This window comes from Sturnira hondurensis, unplaced genomic scaffold, assembly GCF_014824575.4.
Source record: "Sturnira hondurensis isolate 20B ecotype Veracruz unplaced genomic scaffold, ASM1482457v3 Scaffold0001721, whole genome shotgun sequence".
NCBI classification, from domain to species: domain Eukaryota; kingdom Metazoa; phylum Chordata; class Mammalia; order Chiroptera; family Phyllostomidae; genus Sturnira; species Sturnira hondurensis.
The window spans coordinates 2667770-2695720 of record NW_028074352.1 but is presented as its reverse complement, the minus strand read 5'-3'; the positions used below and the strand labels follow the sequence as shown (position 1 = coordinate 2695720).

At 41.7% G+C, this 27951-nt stretch overlaps 1 protein-coding gene across 7 annotated transcripts in view; it reads right to left on the bottom strand.

Annotated features, from left to right (window-relative positions):
• Positions 1–22712: 22712 nt before the first annotated feature.
• WDFY3 (WD repeat and FYVE domain containing 3) overlaps positions 22713–27951 on the bottom strand; it is a 288472-nt gene continuing 283233 nt past the window's right edge. For 6 of the 7 annotated variants that reach the window (XM_037030821.1, XM_037030851.1, XM_037030839.1 and 3 more), the window contains 3 exons: positions 27682–27793; positions 27066–27263; positions 22713–26054 (listed from right to left, as the gene is read on the bottom strand). In XM_037030821.1, the coding sequence (XP_036886716.1) occupies positions 25931–26054; positions 27066–27263; positions 27682–27793 (434 nt within the window). In that variant the 3' untranslated portion in view covers positions 22713–25930. The remainder of the gene's footprint in view (positions 26055–27065; positions 27264–27681; positions 27794–27951) is intronic. The other variant, XM_037030828.1, reaches the window with a different exon arrangement.

Genomic DNA, 27951 nt, shown 5'->3' with positions numbered 1-27951 from the left:
AGTTTTCAAATGTCTTGGCATACAGTTCTTCATAGTAATTTTTTACAATCCTTTGTATTTTTGTGGCGTCAGTTAATCTCTCCTCTTTCATTTCTGATTGTGTTTATTTGGGTGCTCTCTCTTTTTTTCTTGATGAGCCTGCCTAAAGTCTTGTCAATTTTATTTATCTTGTCAAAAAACCAGCTCCTGGATTTGTTGATCCTTAGAATAGTTCTTTTAGTCTCTACATCATTTAATTCTGCTCTGATCTTGGTTATTTCCTTCCTTCTACTTGCTCTGGGCTGTCTTTGTTGTTGTTCCTCAAGTTCTTGTAGGTGTAGGGTTAGGTTGTTTTTGGAAATGTTTCTACCTTTTTTAGGTAGGCCTGTATTGCTATGAACTTCCCTCTCAGGACTGCCTTTGCTGTGTCCAATAAGTTTTGGTTTGTTGTGAATTCATTTTCATTTGTTTCCAGAAACGTTTTGATTTCTTCCTTGATCTCATTCTTCACCCATTCATTGTTTAATAGTATGCTATTCAATCTCCATGAGTTTGAGTGTTTTATTTTATTTTGAGTTTTTTTCCTTGAGGTTGGTTTCTAGTTTCAGTCCCTTGTGGTGAGAGAAAATGCTTTATATGATATCTATTTTCTTGAATTTGTTGAGGCTTCTTTTGTGTCCTATCATGTGGTCTATCTTTGAAAGTGTTCCATGTGCATTTCAAAAGAATATGTGTTTAGCTTCTTTGGGATGAAGGGCTCTCTATATATCAGTTAAGTCCATTTCATCTAGGGTATTGTTCAATGCCTATTCAAAGATATCTTTGTTGATATCTTGTTTGGAAGATCTGTCTATTTTTGACAGTGGGGTGTTAAAATTTTCTGCTATAATTGTGTTGCTGTCAATATCTTTCTTGAAGTCCTCTAAGATTTTCTTAATATATTTGGGTGCTCCTATGTTGGGTACATATATATTTACAATGTTTATGTCTTCTTGGTGGATTCTTCCCTTGAGTATTATGAAGTGACCTTCTGGGTCTCTCTTTATACCCCCCCTTTTTTAGTCTATTTGGTCTGATATGAGTATTGCTACCCCGGCTTTTTGTTTTCCTGGCCGTTTGCATTGAAAATTTGTTTCTAGCCCCTCATTTTTAGTCTGTGTAGGTCTTTTGTCCTGAGGTGGGTCTCTTATAGGCAGTATATGTGTGGGACATGCTTTCTTATCCATTCAGCTATTCTATGTGTTTTGATTGGAGCATTTAATCTACTTACATATAAGATTATTACTGATAGGTACTTATTCATTGCCATTTTTTTATCTTTGTTCTTCTCTGTCTCTCTCTTTTCCTTCCTTTCCTTAGAGCAGTCCCTTTAGCATTTCTTGCAGAGCTGGTTTGGTGGAGGTGTATTCTTCTAGACTTCTTTTGTCTTGGAAGCTCTTTATTTGGCCTTCCATCTTGATGGAGAGCCTTGCTGGGTAAAGTAGCCTTGGTTGCAGGCCTCTGGTTCTCATTACTTGGAATATTTCTTGCCATTCTCTTCTTGCTTGGAGCGTTTCCACTGTCAAGTCAGAAGCTAACCTTATTGGGGCTACTTTGCATGTTACTTTCTGTTTTTTCCTTGTCCTTGCTGACTTTAAGATTCTTTCTTTGTCTTGGAATTTTGCCATTTTAATGATGGTATGTCTTGAAGTGAGCCTCTTTGGGCTTTTTTGATTGGGCCTCTGTGTTTCCCGGATTTCTGTGTCTTTTTCTCTCATCAAATTAGGTAAGTTTTCCATCATTACTCTTTCAAGTAGGTTTTCTATCCCTTGTTCTTCTTCCTCTCCTTCTGGTATTCCTATTATTCGGATATTATTACATTTCATATTGTCTTGCATTTCTCTTAATCCCTCTCCATTCTTTCTGAGCCTCTTTTTCTTTTCTTGCTCTTTCTGGGTGTTTTTTTCCACTTTGTCCTCCAACTTGCTGATCCGATCTTCTGCTTCATCGATCCTGCTTTTGATTCCTTCCACTGTGTTCTTCAGTTCAGAAATTGTGTTCGTTATTTCCTCTTGGCCCATGTTGATAATTTCTATTTCCTTTTTCATGTTGATATAGTTTGCAGAGAGTTCATTGTAGATCCCCTGTAGTTTTTGGTAGCTCATTGTGAGCTCTTTGAATTTCCTGATAACCAGTGCTTTGAATTCAATGTCTGATAGTTGACTTGCCTCTATTTCTTCTAACATTCTTTCTAAGGCTTCCTCCTTTCCTTTCATTGGGGGATTGTTTCTTTGTCTTCCCACTGTTTGTGAGATTCTTCTTGTTAGCTTCAGCTTCTTAAATTGATTTGTTCTGGCTTCCTGGGTTCATGGTGTGAACTTCTGTGGTATAATACCTCTGAGATTCAGTGTTGTAGTGTCCTTGATCTCACCAGCTTGCTGGTCTTGGACTGTCCTCTAAGTTGACTCTGTGTTTGTCTTTGGGTTTTGATCATTTTGGGGTCTTTCTTTTGTGGGTCCTTCCCACCAGCTGGTTTACTGATGGTCCCTCTATCCACCACCTTTTGTATTTTGTTGTGCTGGTGAAGGCAGGTTGTGCTGAAGCCGATTCTTCTGTGTGTACAAGGTTTTGAGGATTCTCTTTTGCTCTTGTTCAGTTGTTTGTACTGGGTAGTTTTTCCACTATTTAGTTGTATTTCCAGATAGGTCTTGGATTAAGGTTTTTGTGGTTTCCACTCCCTCCTTCACCTTCTTCTGTTGTTATCTGTTGGTGGTTCCTTTGTTGTCAGGTTTCTCCTTACAGTGGGTATCCTGGTGTTCACTGCTTCAACCTACTCTTTTTGTGTGTGTGTGATCAGTTGAAGGGGAAGGCAAAATGATTTATGACAGCAGGAGAGTATTCTATGAGATTTACAGTAGCAGCCAGTAGAGAAGAGATAGGAGATCCTTTGGCTATGTATACTGTTAACTGTAATCCTCAACCCAACTAGCCACTTTTAAGAAAAGGTGGGAAGAAGATATGACTCTTGTTAGGGAGGGAAGGATTGTGAGTTGGATCCAGAAAGCAGTGAGGTTGTGGGATGTCAGATTCTGAGGTCAGGTGAGAGTAAAGGATAGTAAATAGGTGTAGTGTGTGAAAGAATAGAGTTAACCACTACAGTAATAGAGTTCAGAAAACTGTGTGTGTGGACCACTCTGCCTGGTCCTAGGAATTGTAACTCTCCACTCCCTGTGGCTAAGGATGAGGGAGTGACGATCTCTGGAATGCGAGCCCCGGGAGACAAAGCTTGTCTCCTGTAGCAAATGCTGACTCAGTTTCCTCCCTACTTTCAAAGCTTGGTCGAAAGTCCTTGATGAGTACAACCCCTCCGAGGGGGGCAACCTAGGCTAGACACAACCACTTGGGAGGCCATCATGGAAGGACTAAGGGGAGCTGCAACAAAGAGCAATGGACTCTTGCCCCCTGGCTTTGACATAGACTGAGTCCCCATGTTCTCTGAGAGAAACGCTTCCTGGCTCTAATCCTCTTAAGCCTGAATACCTGATGCGGAGGGGTGCATCTCCTTGCCTTGCTAGAACTTGTCCTGGGGAAAAATCTGGCATCACAAAGACTTCCTGATAAACCTGTGAAATCTGCTCTGCTAAGAGTGCTTTCATTCATATGTTAAGGGTTCGAGCAAGAAACGCTAAAACTCTGTTTCTGACAGACTCTGACTCAGACTAGCCCTTAGATTTCTTTGAAATGTTATCTAGTCTTTGATCCTTGCTGCCCTGTATTCCTGTGTATTACAACCCAATAAAAGCCCTTGGAGGAAGAGGCTCAATGCCTTTTTGCCATGAGAAACTGGCCACCTCTTCTTCCCAAGCAGATCACATCATGTCTCAGTCATGTTCACTCTCATCCGTGGCACATGGGGGGACTTGTGAGTAAAGTCACCCCCACAACTGTGCAGTGGGCTAAGATCCAGGAGAGTGTTGTGAAGTATTTACAATTGTACAGAACAATTATTATTTACAATAATATTAGAGCAACAATCATATGACAGAATCTATGTGATCTGGATAACAAGAATAGGGGGTATAGAACTTTGAGTAGTGCACTAATGGAACACAAGTGACGTGAAAGATAGTAAATTATCAATACATGGTGGAAGAGAGAACAGGAGAAACCTGTCAAATGATACAATACAACCAGCCAAGCAAAGAAGACTATACAGAAAAGAGGAAAATAAAAGATATAAGAATAATGAAAAAATAATAATATGAATAGGCAGTAACTTGTAGTTTCTCTGTAATAGTAAAGTGAGATTTGTCTCTCTGTCTCTACTGTTGGGATGCCTCCTCTTTGGGTCTGACTCTGGTCCTTTCACAGTTCCAAGTTTTTTGTCTCACTTGTGGGTTTAAAAAAAAAAGGCAAGAGAAGGGAGGAAGAAGAGATAAGTTTGGAAAGAAAGGAAGAAGGAATAAAACAAGAAAGAAGAAAAGAGGGGGAAAGGTATCGAAAGATAAAACAATAATAAAATTAAAAAATAAAAGATTACTAAAAAAAAACACACACACACAAAACAAAACCAAAACAAAACCCCTCTTGTTGGTTTCAAACCGGCCAAACTGGTTTTTCTGTTCTCACTGGCTGCAGCAGGCTGAGGGGTGATTGGTGTGGCCTTTTGGTCGGTGTGGCCTTTCTCCCTTCCCAATGTGTACTCAGCCAATCTTGCGAGAACTCTCTCAAGAGCTAGTCTGGTGCCTCTCCCCAGCACCCCACGCAGGGGATCCGGGTCTTCTTCAAAGCACTCTTTCCCTGGGGGTCATGGCTATGGGCTTGGATGCAGGGACATGCGCCTGGCCAGGCTGCCTCGGTTGGCCGGTTTGGGTGTGAACCCTTCCCAATGCTATGGGGGAGTGCAGGACATTTTGCCTGGCTAGGTAGAGAGTAGGCCAAGCGGCTGTCACAGGAGAATCCCCCAAACAGTTTTACTTTTTGAGAAAATCCTCCTACACAAGCCTGCTGCTCCGTACAGCCCAATTCTCCAGACAGATTGGTGACTATCAGGGTCAGAGCCCGACACTGAGACTCTCAACTCTCCCAAGCCAGTGTCCACGGGTGATCACGGCCCTTGTGTGTTTGCCTCTTTGTCCTTATTCCCCTCTCTGCAACTTCAAGCAATCAGGTCTCTCCCAGTGCTGCCCAATCCCTGCTTGGCTGAGGAGGGAGGGAGCAGTTGACCTGGCTTTCTTCCTTAGCCCAGCTCTGGACGTGGGCTAAGGCTGCCGCCACCCATGTACCTGGAACCTTATTGTCCTGCAGCTGTCTCCTTACCATGTGGTTTTTCAGTGTCTGCTACAATTTCTGGTCTCTTCTTTTCATATATGTTGGTGTACTGTTGGCTGTTTGCTCTGTCCCTCCATAGATTGGCCAGATTTTTCTCCCTTGTGTAGGGGGAAGTGGAATCCCCTTCATCCTACTCCATCGCCATCTTCCCCCAACACAATAGAATATTATGTGGCAATAAAAAATGAAATCTTGTGTTTGACAAAATGGATGGACCTAGAGAGTATTATGTTAAATGAAATAAGTCAGACTTAGAAAGACAAACACCATATTTTGCCACATGTAATGTGTACCCATGTTTCTGGCCCAAACTTTCAGGAGAACAATCTTTTGTTTTAGTTGTTTAAATTCATTCATTTATTTATTTATATTTAGACACTTGTTTTCTGTATTATAAAGAAATTTTAGCATTTAATTTTTGAACAAATTGTTATAAGAAATTTTATGAATAAATAATTAGAAAACACAAGAATAGATATAAGATATTTCAGTTACTACCCTTGTATAATACATATTCTTATTTTTTCCTCAAAAATTTGAACAAAAAGTGTGCATTAGCCATGGCAAAATATGGTACCTTATGACTTCACTTACACGTGGACTCTAAAAAATAAAACCAGACTTCCGCCAAGATGGAGGCATAGGTGGAAACACTGTGCCTTCTCCCACAACCAAGTTTGAACACAACAAAGGTTTGGAGAACTAGGACACACCCAAAGACCAGAAAAAGGAATTATACGGAAGTCCGACAACTACGAACTATTCAACGGGGACAGTAAGAGAGGCGGAGCCAGCAGTGGAGCTGGGTCGGGCAGGAAAGATCCCCTGACCTAGGCGCGCAGGCAGCCCCGAACCAGTCAGGGTGTGGGGCAGACTGACCTCGGTCACACATTCCCACACAGTGAGACGGACCACACAGGCCCCAGGGGGCAAACCCAGTGGTGGAGGGCTGACGGCGGTGGCACACTCTCGTGCAGTGGAACGAAATGCGTGGGCCTGGTGATGGTGGTGGCTGCGGTGCCAGTGGGGGCCACGGCGGCAGGCGGCAGAGGGAAGCCATTGTCCCTCTTTGACCCCACCCCCACATACAACGTCACAACCCAGCGACTGAGTTGCCCTGCTCTGGTGAACACTTTAGGGCTCCGATCCTGCTACGGAACAGGTACGAGCAGCCCAAAAGATGGCGCAAGAAGAACTCAAAGTGCCAGAGCCAATAACTCTAAGCGACTGAGAAATTGCCAGCCTCTCAGTAGCACAATTCAAGACACTATTTATCAGGATGCTCTCAGAACTGGTAGATTATAGTCACAAATTAGAGGAACATATGAAGGCTAAACTAATTGAAATGAAGGGAGATGTCCAGGAAACCAATAATGATGGAAAGGAAACGGACTCAAATCAATGGAATAGACCAGAAGGAAGAATGAAACATCCCACCAGAAAGGAATGAAGAAATGAGAATTCAAAAAAATGAGGAGAGGCTTAGGAACCTCCAGGACACCTTTAAACGTTCCAACATCCGGATTATAGGGGTACCAGAAGGGGGAAAGAAACAGCCACGAGTGGAAAACTTATTTGAACAAATAATAAAGGAGAACTTCCCCAGTCTGGCAAAGGAAATAGACTTCCAGGAAATCCAGGAAGCTCAGAGAGTGCCAAAGAAGTTGGACCCGATAAGGAACACACCAAGGCACATCATAATTACATTAGCCAAGACTAAAATGAAGGAGAGAATCCTAGAAGCAGCAAGAGATAAGGGGATAGTCACCTACAAAGGAGTTTCTATCAGACTGTCAGCTGATTTCTCAAAAGAGACCTTACAGGCAAGAAGGGGCTGGAAAGAAGTATTCCAAGTCATGAAATCCAAAGACCTACAGCCAAGATTGCTTTATCCAGCAAAACTTTCATTTAGAATGGAAGGACAGATAAAGTGCTTCTCAGATAAGGTCAAGTTCAAGGAGTTCATCATCACCAAGCCCTTATTATATGAAATGCTAAAGGGACTTATATAAGAAAAAGAAGATGAAAAATATGAACAGTGAAAGGACAGCAAACACACAGTTATTAACAACCACACCTAAAACAAAAGCAAACCAAGAGGACAGCTAGATCAGGAGTGGAACCATAGAAATGAAGAACACATGGAGGGTTAGCAACAGGGGGGCGGGAGGAGGAGAAGGGGGGAGAAGGCACAGAAAATAGAATAGATGGTAGGTAGAAAATAGATAGGGGGGAGGGCAAGGATAGTGGGGGAAATATAGAATCTAAAGAACTTGAGACACGTGGTTATAAACTAAGGGGGGGAGAATTGTGGGGGAGGGAGTGTGCAGGTGGAGGGGAATGAAGGGGGGGAATAGAACAACTGTAATGGTATAATCAATAAAATATATTAAAAAATAAAAATAAAATAAAAAATAAAACGAGGTGACAAAACAGAAAATAAAATAAAGACTCATAGGAACAGAGACCAAAGGGATGGTTACCGGAATGGAGATGAGGGGGGAGGGGTGAAAAGACAAAGGTAGGTGTAGTCGATAATATCACGACAAGTTTGCACGGTGACAGGTGGCTACTAAAACTAGTGTGGGGGTCACATTGCCAGGCACAAAAATGTTAAATCACTATATTGTGCACCTGAAACTAATATAACTGGATAATATTGCATAGCAACTGTATTTAGTTTTTTTTTTTATTTTAAAGATTTTATTTATTTATTTATCTTTAGAGGGAAAGGACAGGGAGAGAAACATCAATGTATGGTTGCCTTTCGTGCGTCCCCTGCTGGGAGTTGGCCTGCAGGGAACCAGCCTGCAACTCAGGCATGTGCCCTGACTGGGAATCGAACCATGATCCTCTGGTTCGCAGGCCTGCGCTCAATCCACTGAGCTACGCCAGCCAGGGCTTGTATTTAGTTTTATAAAATTAAATAAAAAAGACGTGTATTTGAACTGTGGGCAGCTCTATATTTTCAACAGTTACACCGAGGAAGGGCCCACATGCCATTCCTCTGCGCAGTCACCACCACGACCAGTCCAGGAGCACTCCCATCCCTCCGTGAACTCCCTGGGGCCCACTGCGGCTCCTCCCCACCCCAACCCCCAGCCGCAAGGCAACTACTGACCTGCTTTCTGTCTATACAAATTTATCTTTTCTGGACAGCTCATATAAATAGAACCATACAATATGTAGTGTTTTTTGCATCAGGCCTAATATTTTTAAATGTATCAGTACTTCTTTCCCTTTTATTAATACCATATTTTGCCGACCCATTTACCAGATGATAGACATTTATTTCCAATTTTTGGGTCTGATGAGAAATGTTGCTATGACTATTTGTAGTCATGTTTTTGTGTGGGGATGTCTTCATTTTTCTCTTGGACAGAGTTCTAGGGATGGAATTTTTAGGTTATGTGATAAATTTATGTTTAACTTTAACTAATTAATTTATTATTTATTTTTGAAAACATTTATTTTATTTATTTTTAGAGAGAGGGGAAGGGAGGAAGAGAGGGAGAGAAACATCAGCATGCCGTTGTCTGTCACACACCCCAACTGAGGACGTGGCCCGCAATCCGGGCATGTGCCCTGACTGGGAACTGAACCAGCCGCCTTTTGGTTCACAGGCTGGTACTCAATCCACTGACCACAGCAGCCAGGGCTATGTTTAACTTTTTAAGAAATGAGCAGACTGTTCAAGACAGCCGTACAATCTTGCATTCCTGTCTGTAATATACAAGGATTCCAGTTTTGTTACATCCTCAACAAAACCTGGCATTGTCTGTTTTTTTTTTTAATTTTATGGTTTTATTACAGTTGTCCCAATTTTCCCCCATTGCTCTCCCCTACCCCCTCCCACCCCAACTCCCATAGTCAATACTCAGCCTGTTTTGTCAAGACTCACCCTGTTGAGTCAAGACTCACCCTGTTCATGGGTCATTTATATTTGTTCTTTAGGTCCTTGCCATTCTTTCCTCCCTTATACCCCTCCCCCAACCCCTCCAGTCCCTGTCAGTCCATTCTTTGTTTCCATGTCTCTGGTTCTATTTTGCTAATTCCTTTGTTTTGTTGATTAGGTTTCACTTATAGGTGAGATTACATAGTATTATTTGTCTTTCACCACCTGGCTTATTTCACTTATCTTAAAACTTTCCAGTTCCATCCATCCTGTCACCAAGGATAGGAGCTCCTTCTTTCTTTCTGCTGCACAGTATTCCATTGTGTAAATGTACTAGTTTTTTGATCCACTCATCTACTGATGGGCATTTAGGCTGTTTCCAGCACTTGGCTACTGTAAATAGTGCTGCCATGAACATAGGGGTGTTTCAATTCTTTTGAATTAGTGATTCAGGGCTCTTAGGGAATAAGCCCAGCCATGGAATCACTGGATCAAAAGGCAGCTCCATTGTTAGTTTTTGAGGCAACTCCATACTGTTTTTCACAGTGGCTGCACCACGACAGCAATGCACTAAGGTTCCCTTTTCCCCACAACCCCTCCAGCACTTGTTGTTTGTTGCTTTGTTGATGACGGCCATTCTGACTGGTGTAAAGTGGTACCTCATTGTGGTTTTAATTGGCATGTCTCTGATGGCAAGTGATGCTGAGCATCTTTTTGTATGTCTCTGGGCAGTGCCCTGTATGTTGTCCTTAGAGAAGTATCTGTCCAGGTCCTTTGCCCATTTTTAATTGGATTGTTTGTCTTCCTGTGGTTGACTCACATGAGTTCTTCATGTATTTTGGAAATCAAACCCTTGTTCCAGGTATCATTGGAAATTATGTTCCCTTTACATTTTGCTGATTTTTTTAGCCATGCAGAAGCTTTTTAATTTGATGTAGTCCCATTTGTTTATCATTTCCTTTATTTCCCTTGCCTTAGAGAATGTATCAGCAAAAACATTGCTGCTTGGGATATCTGAAAATTTCCTGCCTAGGTTTTCCTCTAGGACTTCTATGGTGTTGTGGCTTATGTTTAAGTCTTTTATCCATTTTGAGTTTATTCTCATGTGTGGTGTAAGTTAGTGGTCTAGATAGCCATTCCAGCTCATGTGTAGAAGTACCTCAAGGTGGTTTTAGTTTGCATTTCCCTCATGGCTAATGATGTTGAGAATCTTTTTGTGTGCTTGTTATTTGTACATCTTCCTTAATGAAATGTCTATTCATTTCTTTGTTCATTTGTACATGTTTTTTTTCTTGTTGAGTTATAAGAGATCATTATATAAGCTAGATACAAACCCCTTATTAGATACAGTAAGCCTTCACTTAATGTTGTCATAGGTTCTTGGAACTGAAGTGAAACAATGTATAGCAGAACCAAGTTTATCATTGGCTAACTGATATAAATGAGACTTAATTTCCTTTGGTATTTCATCAACATTATAACAAAATGACATTGAACAAAACAAGTTTGTTCAAGGACCTGCTGTGTAGACTTGCAAATATTTCCTTCCAGATTGTGGCTTTTTTTTTGTCCCATTCCTAAGACATTTTCTAAAAGAACAGTTTCAAGTTCACAGCAACACTGAGGGGAACATACAGAAGATTCACATATACCCTCTGCTGTGGGACCCCCTACCCACCTGCCACATGCTGGCCTCTCCCACCATCAACATCCCCACCCAGACTTGTTACAATTGATGAACTCACACTGACAAATCATAATCACCTCAGGAACATAGTTCCCATTATGATTCATTCTTGGTGGGATCCTTTTGGGGGGTTTGGACATACCTATAACAAGTATACATCATTATGGTATAATACAGAGTAGCTTCACTGCCCTAAAATTCCTCTGTGCTTTCCCTATTCATTCCTCCCCTACCCCAACACCTGATCTTTTTATCATCTCCATAGTTTTGTCTTTTCCAGAATATAATATAGTTGGGATTATATAGTATGTAGCTTTTTCAGATTGGTTTCTTTCACTTAGTAACATGCATTTATGGTTCTTCCATGTCTTTTCATGACTTGGTAGCTTAGTTCTTTTTGGTGCTGAATGGTATTCTATTGTCTGGATATATCACAGTTTATTTATTCACTCACCTACTGAAGGACATCTTGCTTCCTTCCAAGAGTGGCAGTTATGAGTAAAGCTGTTGTAAACATCAGTGTGCAGGTTTTGGGTGGACATAACCTTTCAACTCGTTTGGGTAAAATTCAACAATTATAGCTACTGGATAAGATGGCAAGTTCATGTTTGGTTTTGATTTTAATTAGCTATTTTTAAAGGTCTTTTATTTATTTCTTTATGTTTAGAGAGAGGGGAAGGGAGGAAGAAAGAGGGAGAAAAACATCAATGTGTGAGAGAGATATCGATTGGTTGCTTCTCAGGTGCCCCCAAATGGGCACCTGGTCCACAACCCAGGCATGTGCCCTGGCTGGGAATCGAACCAACCATTTTTTGGTTGGCAGGCCAGCACTCAATCCACTGAGCCACACCAGCCCTGGCTCATGTTCACTTATGTAAGAACCTTATCAAATTGCCTTCCAAAGTGAATATATCAATTTGCATTCTGGCCAGCAATAAATGAGAGATCCTATATTTCCACATCCTTGCCAGTATTTGATTTTGTCAATGTTCTGGATTTTGATCATTCCTACAGGTACCTAGTGTTTGAACTTGCATTTCCCTGATGCCATTTGATATGCAGCACCTTTCACATGCTTAGCTGCTCTCTGTATATCTTTCGTTTGGATCCTTGGCTCATTTTTAAAACCCAACTGTTTGTTTCTTTCCTTTTGAGTTTTAAGGGTCCTTGGTATATTTAGGGTGGCAATCCTTTCTCAGACGAATCTTCTGCAAATATTTTCTACAGGTCTGTAGCTTGTTTCTCATTCTCCTGATGTTATGTTTCACAGGACAGGAGATTTTACATTTAATGAATTCTAGTCTATCAATTCTTTCTTTCATGAATCGTGCCTTTGACGTTGTAATGATGAGGCAGTTACAATGGAGTATGTTGTTACTATGATGCAACAACTTTGATGTTGTCAGTCATCGCCTAACCTAGGTTAGGTTCATCTAGGTTCACCTAGGTTCATCTAGGTTTTTCTATGGTCTAGTTTTATAGTTTCACATCTTACATTTAGTTTATAAGCCATTTTGAGTTATACTTGTGAAAGATGTAAGTTCTGTGTCTAGATTCACTTTTTAAAATATTTATATCCAGTTGTTCTACCAAAGTTTGTTAAAAGACTAATTTTAGCTACATTGTATGGCCTTTGTTGCTTTGTCAAAAACCAGTTGAATGTATTCATATGCTTCTATTTCTGGGCTCTGTATTTTGTTCCATTGATCCATTCATCTATTATTTTGCCAATACCACACTGTCTTGATTATTGTAGCTTTATGGTAACTCTTGATGTCCGGTGGAGTCAGTCTTCCAGCTTTGTTTTCCCACAACATTGTGCTGGCTGTTCTGTGTCTTTGCTTCTCCATACAAATTTTGGACTCGGTCTGCCAGTACCCGTGAAGCACCGTGCTGCAGCTTGGATGGGAGTGCATGGAGTCTGTGGATCATGTTGGGAAGGGCTGACATCTTGTTGCCCAATACCGAGTCTTTGATAGAAATATCCAGGAACATGGAATATCTATTTATTTAGTTTTTTTCATTTCATGTACCAGAATTTTATAGTTTTCCTCACAGATATCTGTACATATCTGGTTAATTTATAGGTAAATATTTCATTTGGGGGGTGCGAGTATAAATGGCATTGTTTTTAACTTCCAATTCCACTTATTCTTTGCTGTTACATAGGAAAGTGATTGACTTTTGTATATCATCCTTTCTATCCTGAAACTTTTTTTGTAGTTAATTTGAGGGGGTTTTTTTGGTCAAATTTAAAAAAATTTTCTGCCTAAGATCATGTCAGCTGTCAACAAAGATAGTTTTGTCTTTCTTCCCAAGCTGAATATAAACTGCATACTTCTTATTTCTTTTATTTATTTGTATTTGTTTTAGCACATTAGTGCATTAGAACTGTCAGTATGATATTTAAAAGGAGTGGTGAGGACATCTTTGCCTTGTAGCTGATCTTAGTGGTAGCGCTTTGAGCTGCTCACCGTCGACTATAATGCTAACTGTAATTTTGTGTAGATAGTCTCTATAGAGTTGAGGAAGTTCCCCTCTATTACTAGCTTACATGAAGGGGTTTTGGATTTTGTTAAATGTTTTTTTCGGTTTTTTTTTTGGCATCTACTGACACAATCATGTAACTTTTCCTTTTTAGCTTATTGATGCGGTGGAGGACTTTGACTTTCAAATACTGAACCAGCCTTGCATAATTGGGATAAATCCCATTTGGTTGTGGTATAGAATTATTTTTATGCATTGTTGGACTTGACTTTCTAATATTTTGTTGAGGATTTTTGCATTTATGATCATGATAGATATTGCTCTACATTTTTTTGCAATGTTTTAGCCTGGTATTGGTATTAGGGTAATGCTGTCCTCATAGAGTGAGTTAGGAAGTATTCCCTCTATCTCTATCCTCTGAGAGATTGTAGAGAATTGGTATAATTTCTTTCTTAAACGTTTGGTTGAATTCACTAGTGGATCCATCTGGGCCTGGTGCTTTGTTTTGGGAGGTTATTTATTACTGATTCAATTTCTTTAGCATATAGAAACCTTTCAAACATTTTATTTCTTCTTGTGTTAAGGCAAATTGTCTTTCAAAGAATTTGGTTTGTTTCACCTAGGATATCAAACTTACAGACACGGACTTTCCCTTATTATCTTTTAACTCCCATACAGTTGGTAGATGTCTTCCTTTTCTTTTCTGATATTAGTAACATGCGTCCTCTCTCTCTCTTCCTGTCTTTTTAAAATGTAGCTTGGTTAGAGGCTTATTGATTCCATTGACCTTTTCAAAGAACTTTTGGTTTCATTGATTTTTCTACATTGATTTCCTGTTTTTAATTTTATTGATTTCCGATCTAATTATTTCTTTTCTTCTGCATACTTTGTATTTAATTTGTTTTTCTTTTCCTGATTTCCTAAGGCAATAGGTTATTGATTTTTGATCTTCTCTTCCTTTTCTGTAAAGATTTTATTTATTTATTTTTAGAGAGAGGGGAAGGAAAGAAGAAAGAGAGGGAGAGAAACATCAGTGTGAGAAAGAAGCATCCATCCGCGGCCTCTCATACACACCCCAACCAGAGACTGAAGCCACAACCCAGGCAAGACCCTGACCAGGAATCAAAGTGGCAGTTTAGTTTGCCAGACACTGCCCAACCAACTGAGCCACACTGGTCAGGGTGATCTTTCTTCTTTTTTAAAGATGTGCACTGCTTTCCCCACATCCCACAAATTTTGATAAGTTTTGTTTTGATTTTAATTTAGCTCAAAATACTATTAAAGTACATGGAGATATTACACCATATTTCTAGATAACACATGAGCCAAAATAGAAATTTCAAGAGAATTTTTAAGATTTTCCTGTTACTCCAGGAAGCTAAACAACAAAACAAATCAGCAAGCAAAATTTAACCAAAGACACTGAGACAGAGACCAGGGGGACAGTGACCAGAGGGGAGAGGGGAGGGAATTTCAGGGGAAATAGGGGAGGGATTTAGAGGAACAAATATAAAGAATACATGGACAACAACTAAGAAGGGTGGAAATGGGAGGGAGGGGGGAGCACGGGGGTAGGATGGGGTGGGAGTAATAGATAGAAAACTGTACTCAAAAAATAATTAAATAAATTTAAAAAAAGATTTTCTTGTTATCTGTTTCTATTTTAGGTCCTTTATGGTCAGATAGCAAACACTGTATGGTTTCTATTCTTTTAAATTTATTAAGATGTGTTTTATGGCCCACAGTCTGGTCTGTCATGGTGACTGTTCCATATGAGCTTGAGAAGAATGTGCATTCTGCTGTTGAGCGATGCAGTCTGTACATGCCAGTGATGTCCAGTTGTTGAGTACAGCTCCTCACTGACCTCTGGCTGCTGGATCTGTCCATTTTTGATGGTGGTGTGTTGAAGTTTCCAACTCTGATAGGGCATTAATCTGAATCTCCTCACAGTTCTTTCCATTTTTTGTCTCAAGTAGTTTGATACTCTGCTGTTAGGTGCATGGTTTGACTGTTAATGTTCTTAATGATATCTTTTGAAGTGTGACAACTTTTAATTTTGATGCTATTTGGCTTACCAATTTTTTGTCTGCTGAGGAACCTGTGGGCAACCTCGGGGTTGGTGGGGAGCTTGTGGGTCACTCCCACCACCTCCAGGCCCCACTCTGTATGTATATCGCCTGTCCCAGGAATATGCTTGTCTAACCACACATTGCCAGGCCTATCGGGCATTCACCCACCCAACTCACTCTCTGCTGAAACTGTCACTTCTGCTGACAACTTCTCTGGGTACAAGTGTCACCCACTGTTTCCAATTGTGTGAGCTCTGACTGCTGAGGTCCTCACAGTCCTGTCCTGCTCGGACCAAATGAGCAGCAGGTAGGGGAATGGAAGCAGCCCGGGGAAAACTCCCTGCGGACACCGCTGTACAGCAGCTTTCCAAGCATAAATACTTCTGATGTTGCTGCGCACCTTCCCTGGATTTCCAGAGTGCTGGAATGGTCAGTGCTGTCCAGGTGTACAGACTCTCTTGGGAAAGAAGCTATGTTGACCTCTTCCTCTGGCCCTAGTGGGGAATCCCACCTGGGCAATTCTATTTTATAGGAGGAAGAGAAGGGATAACCACCCTTAGTCCAGATATGCCACCCTCGGCTGAAGAGAATTGGCCAAGTGCACACACTATCAGAAATATAAAAATAAAACCACGGCCAGAAGAACTTCACAGAGGTTCTACGTGAGAGCCTTCAAATGCACCTTCCAATCCTCAGAATAATTCCCAGGCTACCTGGGGCCACATTGCAGAAGTTGCTGCGACTGTGGTCTGTGCAGAAGGGCCCTTGGGCCAGGCTGGAGCTGGGGCTGGAGAGAAAGGGAAATGGGGGTGGGAAAGGCCCCAGCAGCACCAGGGACTGGAGCATCCCGAGGCTGCTAGTGCAGGCTGTTTCCGTCATGGCTCCCTTACCAGACACGCTTTTGAAAGTACATATATTGGAAAGCAGCCTGTCTCTAAATCACAAAGGCATTTTAATAAGGACCTGTAGGGGATACAGAGAGGGAGTGTGGGTTGGTTTGTGCTGGTCCCTGAGAATAAAAACGGACTGGATACATTGCTGGAGGGAACAGAAAGTGGTGCAACTGTTCTGGAAAACAGTCTGGCAGTTCCTCAAAATGTTAAACATAGAGGTACTATAGGGTCCAGCAATCCCACTCTTGGTATATATCCAAGAGAAATGAAAATGCTCATCCACACAAAAACTTGTACATGAATGTTTATAGCAGAATTATTCACAACAGTAAAAAAAGTGGAAACAATCTCTATGTCCATCAAGTGGGGAATGGATAAAAATGTGGATTGTCTAACAATTAACTAAAGTACTGTACTTGGTAATAAAAGGAACAAAGTTCTGATACGTATTTCAATATGGATAAATCTCAAAAATGTTAAGTGAAATAAGACCACCATTATTAAAAAAAGTCCCAAATAGGCAAATCCATAGTTAGAAAGTAGATGAGGTTGGAGATGGGGAGAATAGTGACTGCTTATGATATGAATTTTCCATCGGGGTGATGAAAATGTTCTAGAATTAGATCGTAGTGATATTGTACACCTATGTAAATACACAAAACCCTAGTGAGTTGTACACTTTAAATGGATGAATTTTGTAGCATGTTAGTCATATCTCAGTGATGTTGTTAAACAATCTGAATAGAGCATCTGTAACAAGGGGGTTAGCAGGGACGATATTCCAGGACTGTGGAGGGTCGGGGAAGGGCTACCAGCTGACTCCACAGCCAGGGACCACACAGCTGGTCCAGCTGCACTTATTTAAATGGCCTTATGGGCACTGTTGAGGGGTGGGGCTGCACTGGAATATTTAAGCATCCTGGGTGGGCTAGACTAGGAGGAGGGCAGGCTTTCTTCTCCAGCATTGCTGCAAAGACCTTACAGCTTCCGCGCAGGCCTGGTGGGCAGGTGGTGCCCCGTACAGAGAGGATGCCTTTCTCAAGGGTGCCCTCCAGGGTTAAGCAATGGGATGTTTAAGATGAAATCCCAGCTAAAGTTCGAAACACAGGTATTCAGGTATGTGGTATGTAAAAGCCCAAATTCAGCACAAGAGGATGTATGATTTCCACAAAAACATAGCTCATTAATGTTGAGTCTCCATCACATCATGCAAAGTGAAACGGGTCAGCACAGGACAGACACTGTGATTCCACTTACAAGGTATCTCAGTGAGTCAAACTCTCAGAAGCAGAGAGCAGAATGGTTGCCAGGGGCCAGGGGTGCTACTCAATGGGTATAAAGTTTCAGTTGTGCAAGAAGAGCAAGTTTAGAGGTCTGTTGTACAACACTGTACCTAGAGTCAACAATATTATATACTTAAAAAATCTCATGTCAAATGTTCTTAAGATGACAATAATAATAACGTGAAAACAGAAGCTTAATAAGTCAGGGGTCACTTCTCATTCCTTCCCTCAGCATATTCATTGAGCAGCTACTCTGTCAGGCACAGTTGTGACCCAAACAGGTACAGATATCAGCCTCCAATTAGCCTGCAATTTACTGGGGCCTTAGGAGGGTAAAGCAAACTTTATATATTATGTCATATTATGGGGAATTGACAGGCAGGCAAACTGCAGTTGTCAATGTTGCAGGGTGGCCAGGAAGGCTTTTCTTCTAGGTGACCAGGAAGTGGCAAGGGAAGGAGGAAGAGAGCACACTTGGGTTAGGCTCCCCCTGGGCAGAGGTCACAGTCAGGGTCGGGGCTTGTAAGCAGGCACGCAGAGCAGGCTGTAGGAGGGGAAGGCGGCCAGGAGCTCTGTGGGGCCATAAGCAGGGACTTACCAGTCCCTGGCACCTGCACACTCACTGTTGCTGCTGAGAACTATCGCTGGCAACGGCCTAAGTACAAAAATCCCAACAGCAGGTTAAAACTAAGGGTGACCAGTGTTAAGGAGAATTCACTCCGCTCTCCCTGAGTGGATATAAAGTCTAGGCAGGAGTATCCACCTTTAGAAGGAAGATGAAAATGGTGTGTCGCCTAGACAAAAAGGCAGACAGGAAGGAGGCAAATAGTTGCAAAAGAACCAAGAGGCCAATCTGGGGGAAAAAAACCCACATAGGAGAGAATTTCTGGGAAGACTTTGTATTATATAAATTAGTAAGAATAAAGGATCAAAGGTGAGATGATAATATAAATACTGCAGAGCTAAGAAAACAAAATTGTGAATTAAAAGCAGTAAAGAATGAAATAAATTTGCTGAAAATTTAATTACAGATATATACAGGGATGCAAGCCTCTCATCGACAGGCTAGAAAGTTTCTGAAGAGGGCAGTTTGCCATTTTTGTCTTACCCTCCTAAGGCCCAGCAGACTATGTTATCAGCATGGACACATTACTTACTACTTCAAAAGAAGAAAGAAGCCCTGGATGTTGGGCTCAGTGGATTGAGCAGCGGCCTGCAAACCAGAGTTGCTGGTTCAATTCCCAGTCATGGCACACGCCTGGGTTGTGGGCCAGGTTATGGTGGGGGGGGGGGTTGAGCAGGGCATGTGAGAGGCAACCACACATTGATGTTTCTCTCCCTCCCTTCCCCCCCTCTAAAAAATAAAAATCTTTAAAAAAAAACTTGAACCACAAGCCTACTCAATTATATCAGCCTGCAGAGCCTGACTGTGATGATTCTTAAGTTTAAAACCAAAGACTCTTTACATTGACCTTTGCTCCCCGGGTTTCCCTCTAATTTGTGGGGCAGAGCTTGAGGGCAAGAACCTAAAGGAGTTGTTTTTCTTTAAATACCTCAGCCCTCTGCTCTGAAGTGCAACTTCCCCTTGTCTTAGTTGAGCAGGAAGTATGATATCTGAAGGCAGAGGTTGAAGTTCTAACCTTTATGTTCTTGATAAAGCAGAGCATAATTATGCATGGAGGGTACAGAAATAACAACCTAACTATTTTTTCACTGTAGTTGCAGAAAGAGAGTGAGCGAGTGAGCAAGAGACACAGAAAGAGATAGAGATATGCAAATTGGGAGCTGTTTGTAACAAGCATTGGCCTGGGAGTTGGGAAATTCAGGGGTAGAGCTGAGAATGAGAGTTAATGGGGATAAGCAGCATGGCTTTGGGGCCACCAGATCCCATCTCTTGTGTTAAACGAGGGTTTGGGCAGGATGACTGCTCAGGGCTCTTTCCAGACCAACATTCTGCCTGTTTTGTTTTTGCCTGTAGATGAACTGTGTGAATGGCTTTATTGAATGTTTTAGCACATCATTCCTATTACATAGATTTCTAAATTAACACTCCAGTATATCAAGAGCACACTTACATTTGAGGAACCTCAGATAAGGACAAGTTGCCCAGAACCACATATTAGTTGGCAGAAGAGGAACTTAAACCCCAGAGCAGCTCTCTGGAGCCAAGCTCCTCCTGACCAGTGTATAGTAGTAGGAAAAATGTACCTTATATAAAAAGTTTACCATTAATTTTTTTACATTATCAAAATTTTAGCATCTTGAGTAGAACGTGATTTTAAAAAGACCTTAACTTCAGAGATGCACTCTTGGTCTTTGCGTGGCTTTGAGTGTGGAGTTGGCATTCCAACAGCTGGTGTGGCTACCACCTGTGAGCCAGCATGGCGGGGCCTGCTCCTGCAGGTGGCAGGTGGCAGGTGGCAGGTGGCAATGGGAGCAGAGCTGAAAGCTAAGTAAGGGCCCATAGTTAGGAATCTTGTTCCCAAATGAGATTGTGTACAGGCCACTTTATTCTTTAGAAGGCATGTCACACACCTTCTCCTCGGAACATTGCTTCTCAAGGTCTGGTTCTCAGACTCCTGGGGGGCCTGAGACCCCTTGGTGGTCTATGAATATGAAAACTATTTTCATAATACTAAAATGTTACCTGCCTTTTGCCCCTGCACTGGTATTTGTACTTAACTGAGGCACAAAAGCAACAGTGAGTAAAACTGCTGGCACCTGTGCACAAATCAGGCCAGTGGCACCCACCTCCTGGTGGTGGTCATGATATTCTTCACTGCCAAGTACTCGCAGTACAAAGACCTGTTTCACTTCAGAATGTCCCCTGAGAAGCAGTAAAAACGACTACTTTTATTAAGTATTAAAGCTTCAGCTGTGTGACAAAATGCCTCATGGGCCGCACCGTCGTTGCCCAACAGCGTGACGGACAAACTATGGTTTTTGGCAGCCTTGTTCTTGAAATGAACCAAGTGAGCTTCAAAGAAAACATCAAACAGTATTTATTGCCAGTGATAACATCTTAGATTGGAAGCAAAATTTCTGGTTTTGAAAAACTTGTATCCACCGTTTGTTTGACTTAGAGTTTCCTGAGGTGATACTGGTGATACTTTGATACAAGTGATGTGATTTTCTGATACGACAGATACTGAAATATGTCAGCACTTGGGAGGGCTCCGTACACTACAGCAGTGATGTAGCTCCTGACTACATCAGGGAAGGATTATTTTCTACAGGACCAATGCATGCTATAAAATTATGCATGGGTAAGACACACATAAAATGCAAAACAGACCAACTGATTTTAAGGTAATAGAGTATGAAAAAGTCGTCGATGTAGTTTCAGATGCCACATCATAGGCAATCTCTAAGAAACTTAAACTATTATCTTTAAGAAACAATGATTTGAATAGACTCTTAAAATATGCCCCCCTTTTCTAACCACATACCTGTGCAAGGCTGGATCTTCCTCATACGCTTCAACCAAAGCAAACTGTTACCAGATTGAATGTAGAAGCAGATATGAGAATCCATCTGTTTAATTAAGCCAGACATTAAAGGGATTTGCAAAACTATGCTACAATTTCAGTATCTTCACTAATATTTTTGGGGGGTTTAAACAAGTTTCTTGTTCAAAGACATATGTAATTGATGTTAATATATCATCATTTACATCATTATATAAGTGAATATATTTATTTTAAAAGTTTTGATTTATAATACGACTATTGATGGATGCAAATCACACAATAAAAGCAGTTGGAGTCCTTGATAGCTTTTAAGGATCCAAAGGTCCTGAAACCAAGGAAGGCTGGGTGGGAGAAGTGCTGTTAGCCTACGTCCCAGCCTCACAGGCAGCTCCCAACACAGGCAAACCTGGTGCCTGGAGAGGGGAGTTCATAGCTGGAACTGCCGCAGCCTTGGTCTCTTAATTTCCACTCCAGAGCTCTGCAAAGCACCATGCTGTCCCTGGGTGTGACAGGCTGGCTTGGTGCCATTTCTAGCAAAAGTCAAAAGGAACAATAAATGATGCTCCTTTTTACCACGGGTGGGGGAAAACCACCACACTGATAACGTGAACAGGACTACTCTCATGCTGCACCAGCTCCATCGGACTGTTCCCTGCCTGAGGCCCCAAATGGGTGGACCCACGTTGAGGGGGGAAGAGGAAATTCTAGTGACGATGAGGAGCAAATGGCAGAAAGGGGACTTACTGAGGATCACTGTGTCTGTCTGTCCCTCACACCCTGAGGAAACTTTGGCCCCACCCGGACCGCAGCTCTCCCTGAGGTCATCAGGGTGGCAACACTACACCCAAGTAATGGGAACTGCCTGTGTTCTCTTACCACTAGTTTTTTTACTTTTGAAGAAACAGCTATTTTCGTAAAAGTTCTTGACATTCTTGTATCTTCTGACTCTAAAGTGAAGTTGTATTTAGGTGGAATTTGTAATAAGCACAAGATCCTCAAATTTGGGACTTTGCTGTTCAAGATAAAAATGAACTGTTGTTTTTTAAATTAACACACCTTTAAAAAGAGGGAAAGTCAAGTCACTGAGGTGCTTGGAAGGCAGTTTACAGCCAAAGAAGGTAGTAATTATGAACAGGGGCTTGTGAAACCAGACATCTTAGATCTAAGTCTGTGATGCCAAGACTAGCTGATTGACACCAATGGGGGGGGTGGTGGTGCTCGTAGAAAAGGGGCGGGACACCAGGATGTCTCGGGTATGGATGTGGTGGGGTAGATAATTTACTGGTGCTCCCTTCTCACAGTACGATGGATACAGAACAAGGCTCAGAAAAAAAGTAAAAGCCATTGTGTCTCCCAAGTCACCTGCCTTCCCCTGCAGCTGTCCACACACACCCTGGCCCAGCCATCCAGCACAGCAGGGGCGCTCAGATCACAGAAAGGCTGGTGTGTCAAGATGGGCCAAACCAGAACCTGCACCAAAATTAACAGCCCCTATTTCTGCAAGCAGAGATCTTAAGCAGGTGCTTCTGAAAGATAAATTCACCACTATTAAAAAACTAACAAAGTTTAGGGAATTATTAGACCTCAGTGTTGCTTTCTTTTTCCTTCCCTGAAGAACTGGCTTAAAAAACAACTTTTTGGGGAATGATACATAGTAGGTATTTATTTGAAATGAAAAAGAAAAGTACCTGGACTATTGCGTTTAATCACGTATTGTAATTGTGTTACTCTACCTTTTTGCATCAGAGACAGATACACAATGAACATTCGGTTATCACAGATCGCACACTAGGTAGTAATTCTTCAGGCCTTTACATAACCACCAAAGAACAGATATTGGATTCTGCAATATAGTACAAAAGTCCACAATGAATCCAGTCTTAGCCAGTATCTTCAATTTACTTCTGTTGCTGTACAAATAATCAGCCAATTTCTAGGGATTACAAGTTAATAACAGGACAAAAAAATATACATTGCACTGACACAAAAAGTCAGCCGTGTTAATAGTTCATGCAACAAGTAACCAAACTTGCTGAAATTAAAAATTCTTTCTAAAAACAGTTTTAATGGCATAAATATTTTATACACAGTTCATTTACCAAACCCAAAATGTATTTAAATGATACAAAGAAAAAATAAGTTTCTACCAACTTTATACATAAGAAAGTGCAAAATAACTTATCTAGAGTGTTTTGCTATTATCCAGATGGATGGCTGCTAGGGGCTGCTGTTCTCCTCTTCCGAAGTGTGGCATTACAGTGGCACACTACACACACGTTAGAACACGGGGATGTAGAGGTGGACAGGCGGATGGATGAGGAAAGGAACTACACAGATCAGGCAGGAGCCCTGTGAGGTACTGAGAAAGAGTCAGGTTGTGGATGTAAATGCTGAGAATAGAGGTTGGTAAACAAATTTACACGGACCAAAGAAAGACATTCCGAGAAACAATTAGTTCATGTATATGAGCGTACTTGTGTGAGCGATTGTGATTTCTGCATTAGAAAAACAGAAACCCCGCTAAACAACAACAGCTGCCCACAGCACCAGCTGCCAGAGGAAATACTATCATGAGGGTTTTGGTTTCCACCTCCCGGTCATGGAAGTTGTGTTGGAAAGTTCAAAAGTGTTCATCCCATGTAACTTATTACAAAGAAGAATTGAGGAATCACCTTTAAGTAACCACGTAACACACATTCATATGTTCAAGTCTTTAAAGAACACCTCTGCCACTGGGTTTGGGGTAACACGGTTCACGGACACAGGAGGACACTTCTCAAAAGTGCAGAACAGGGCTGGACAGGGGCAAAGCCCACGGCTGTGTGACAGCATAACTCCTGCAAGTGCCGAACATCCTGTACTGTTTATTGATCAGGACTGAAGGAAAATGGGGAGGGGCAGGGAAAGCATGGGGAGGAATAAGACACAGAAAGGAAAACAGAACGCAACTTTTCTTCAAGTTAAAGTATTAATGCCAATAATCCTTTTATTAACAAGTATATTTGAACTTTTAGAAATGGAAGTGTCTTAATCAATTTTGATATGTAATCATAAAGAGACTGTAGGCTCAAACCTAGGTAAATAAAGGTTTAAATTTAGCAAGCATAAGGCACTAAAGCAGCCTTTATATTTTCTCTTGGAGACCTAGTTATCAGGAAGAACATATTTGTTCTTAAGCTGGTTTCAGCCCATTAGGTACAAGATTACTATTGTACCAATGCCTACTTTTGAATGCATGTGCATATATGTGCATTTTAGTGCATAAGGGTGCCTGTCACCAGGGCCTGAAGACGCACGGTCAGGAAAGCCAAAGCCACTGTCCTCTGAGGGCCTCCACGGGGTGTGCAGGCCTGTCCTTCCTTTCTGGGCCATCAATGATTCTACACTTTTCAGTCACCGGGCTTTTAGAATTGTTCATAATATTATCACTAAATATCTGAAAATGTTAAAATCTAGATTAATTGTTTCATTTGTTTATATATATATATATGTACACACACACACACACACATATATGTACATTACACACATTTTAAAAAATCCCTTCACCAAAGCCATTTTTTTCTGTAAACTAAACTTATCTCTTAGCCTCTACCAGCTTTAGTCTCCCTGGATTTGTGTGTTCTGTTACCAACTAGTAGGACAAATTAAATAACTAAATATTAAAATACTGTAATTATATTCATAGCAAAAACAAAAAAATAGACATTGATACAGTATAAATCTCACTGTTTTCAGGTAGATGGCATTAAATGGTAAAGGTTAATTATAAGCAGTTTTGACATGTTCCAGTTTTATAACAAGGTTTATATGTTAACTCTGTACATTGGTTTTTTTTTAACCCTTTTTTTGAAAATAAGCTATAGTAGAACTTTTAGTGTCAGCAAAGACACATACTCACTATGCTCTATGCAAGAGAAGCTAATTTGGGTTACATGCAATTCTATTTCCCTTAGTTGAGGCAGAGCTATTTCCTGCATTGCGCTGGTCTCCGGACCACCTCCGTGCAATGCTGAGAAGGTACGCTATGACCAGATGGCAGTCCCGACAGCAGTCTACAAGGGGCCCTGTGACACCAGAACATTGAGGTGGTGTGTAGCCAGGTGCAAGATGCTCCGGTATTTCCAGGGTATCTTACGGCTGGACTCTCATTCTCCCACGCTGTTTTTGAAGGTCTGCAATATTTTGGTTACTAGCCTAGTCTGAGTGGAGATCCTGCGGGCAACGTGAACGAAAGAACATCAGGCACACAGGCTGAGTTTGGGAAGGGGCAGGGAAAGACCACATATAATGTCTTTGAGGATTTAAAAAAATTTATAATTAATTGGAGAGAGATGTCAGACAAACCATAAGAAATTCATTGAGTTAGTGGTTAAGTTTGAAGTCTCATATTACAGGCAGTAAAGTCCTTATTTAGAAAAAAGGCCTTTAAACCTATTTACAATATACACAGTTACTTGCAAAGAAGTCTGATTTACAACCATTTTTTCAAAGCCTTTTGTTGTTGGTTTTTCCAAATAAGGGTGAGTAGCTCTACAAAAATGAGACACACACACACACAAAAGACGACTAATAAGTGAGGATTTTCTCTTGGAGACAGCTATTGTTAGCAGGGAGAGTCAGATATTGACACTGCCGCTGAGGAACCCCCTCGTGTTCTTCTTGTGCCGTCCACCCAAACAGTGTCTGCTCCACCGCTGTTCTCTACGCTCATGTGGTCGGTGATCCCTTGGAATGCAACACTGCAAACACGCGGCACGAAGAGATGTGTAAACGGAGACTGATGCCTTCCGAGCTCTAACAGGGAACCGGGAAGGGGGGTCTGGAGACCATAGTCTCCATCAGCATGTTGAATCTTCAACAATTTCGAGGCCCATCTTCTGAAGCCCTCTCGTGCTGTAAGTTGTAGTAACAGTTCTGACAAACACGCACTGGGGACGAGATTTTCAAACGTTTGATTTCTGACTGAAACCGACTGCACCTAAAGGAAAGGCAAAAATCAAGCAGTTATAGGTCCTCTCCATGTCTGACCACTGGCTGAGAAACACTCATTTGAAAATCAAAAGGGAAGCTTGCAGCACACTGCCCAAGGCCACACTGAGGTCCTGCGCTTGACCAAGGACCAAAGGAATGCTGTAGTTCTTATTTTAGTCTATGAAGAAAAGGAGTATTAAATCGAGGCAGGCTATTTATTTGATTGTAGAAAATTTAAAACAATGTTGAGATTCTCCTCCAGGACAAAGTCATGGGGTCTGAACAGCCACGGCCACCCGCCCTGTGCAGGCCTACTCCTCGGGCCCTACGAACTCACAGGATGCCAACGTCTTTACTGGAGCCAGACTTTTTTCTCGTGGCAGAAGACTTATTACACATTTCAAACAACACGCTGGTCATTACCAAGTTCCTTTGGACTTTATAAACACTTGGTTTGATCCTCAGTTGTTTCTTAAACAAGTAATTTGGTCCAAATGTTTTCATTGTGTTTATTTTGATAAATTCCTTGAAGTAGACAATACTTAAGAGATGTTCAAATTCTTTAAAAAGTATTCCTATTACTGGAATAAAGCAGGGTGCAACCTTGGACACGGTGCTTAATCACATTAAGCATGGCTTCTCACAAGACTGAAATAGAGAATTCTATCTCCTCGATTAATCTACCAGTAAAAGTGTTCAGCGAACAAGTAAGTGTTCAGCAAAATAATAAATCTCTTATGCTACCAGCATTAAGAGATTTAAAGGACTGTTATTACACTTTGAGGAGACCCTAAAGAGTGCTGACCAGGTGTTTCTGGTGATTATTTCTGCACTTTTCAGTATGACGGAGATATATCACAATTGCAACAAAAAAACAGACAGAAAGTGAAGACTGATTTAGACTGACACAGCAATCTGGTGTTGGGGCCCAGAGCAAATCAGAACCTATGTGTTGGGCATGATTAATATCCTTAGAGCTTCACCCTCAGAAACTCGAAAAGCCCGCATCTTGTCTTACTTCTGGCAGAAGAGCTGCCCGCAGTTCCTGCAGTGGTGCCGTCTCTCCGTGAGGGAAAACCGCACGGAGCAGCCCGAGCAGCTGTCACCGCCTTCGTCCTTCACCCAGTGGTCTGCGGCAGAACGGCCTGGCTGGTCACTTACAGACCAGCTGAACACTCGGCCTCGACTGTCGCCAACAAGGATCCTGCTGTGATCCCTGCGGGAGACACAAAAGAGTCACTTCAGGGGCACCTCAGCACAGCCTTCTGGCTGAAGGGCTCTTTCCATTACCCTTGAGACTCTCCAGTTTTCAGTGGGGATACGTGTGGAGTGGGGGTCGGGTGCATGAAGACACAAAAAGAACTGAGCCCGAATTTACACTTCCATCTCGACTCTCTTTGTATCAAACCTTACCGTATCTCTGAAAGAGGAGGAAGGCAAAGTTTTTTGTTGTTGTTGTTTAATTTGGAATTAAAATCTACACACTGCCAGGTTTTTTATTTTGATTCGTCTGTTCGAGCCACATATGAAAATGAAATCTGTTTTCCCCAAAGACGGGCTTGGAGTATGTGGCCCCGGGCACAGCTGACAGATGACTCAGTTGTAAGAATAGCTGGAGAAGGTCTGACACTCACTTGGAAACACCCAGGGCGGTGATCTCTGCTGGGTGTGCGTTGTCCTTCCGATCAAAGGCCGTGTGCATAGTCAGCTTACTCCTGAACACCAGCTGCCGTTCCCATCGGTACCCTGGAATGGAAAAGTCCAAGACGTGGCAAATGGGAGTGAGGGAAGCCAATGTTTGGTAGGTACACCCTAATATGGTGCTCTCCAAAGTTGGGGTACCATAAGATACCGTTACTGCAGTTCTCAGCAGCTGCTGCCTCAGTAGAAGGTAAAGCAATCTA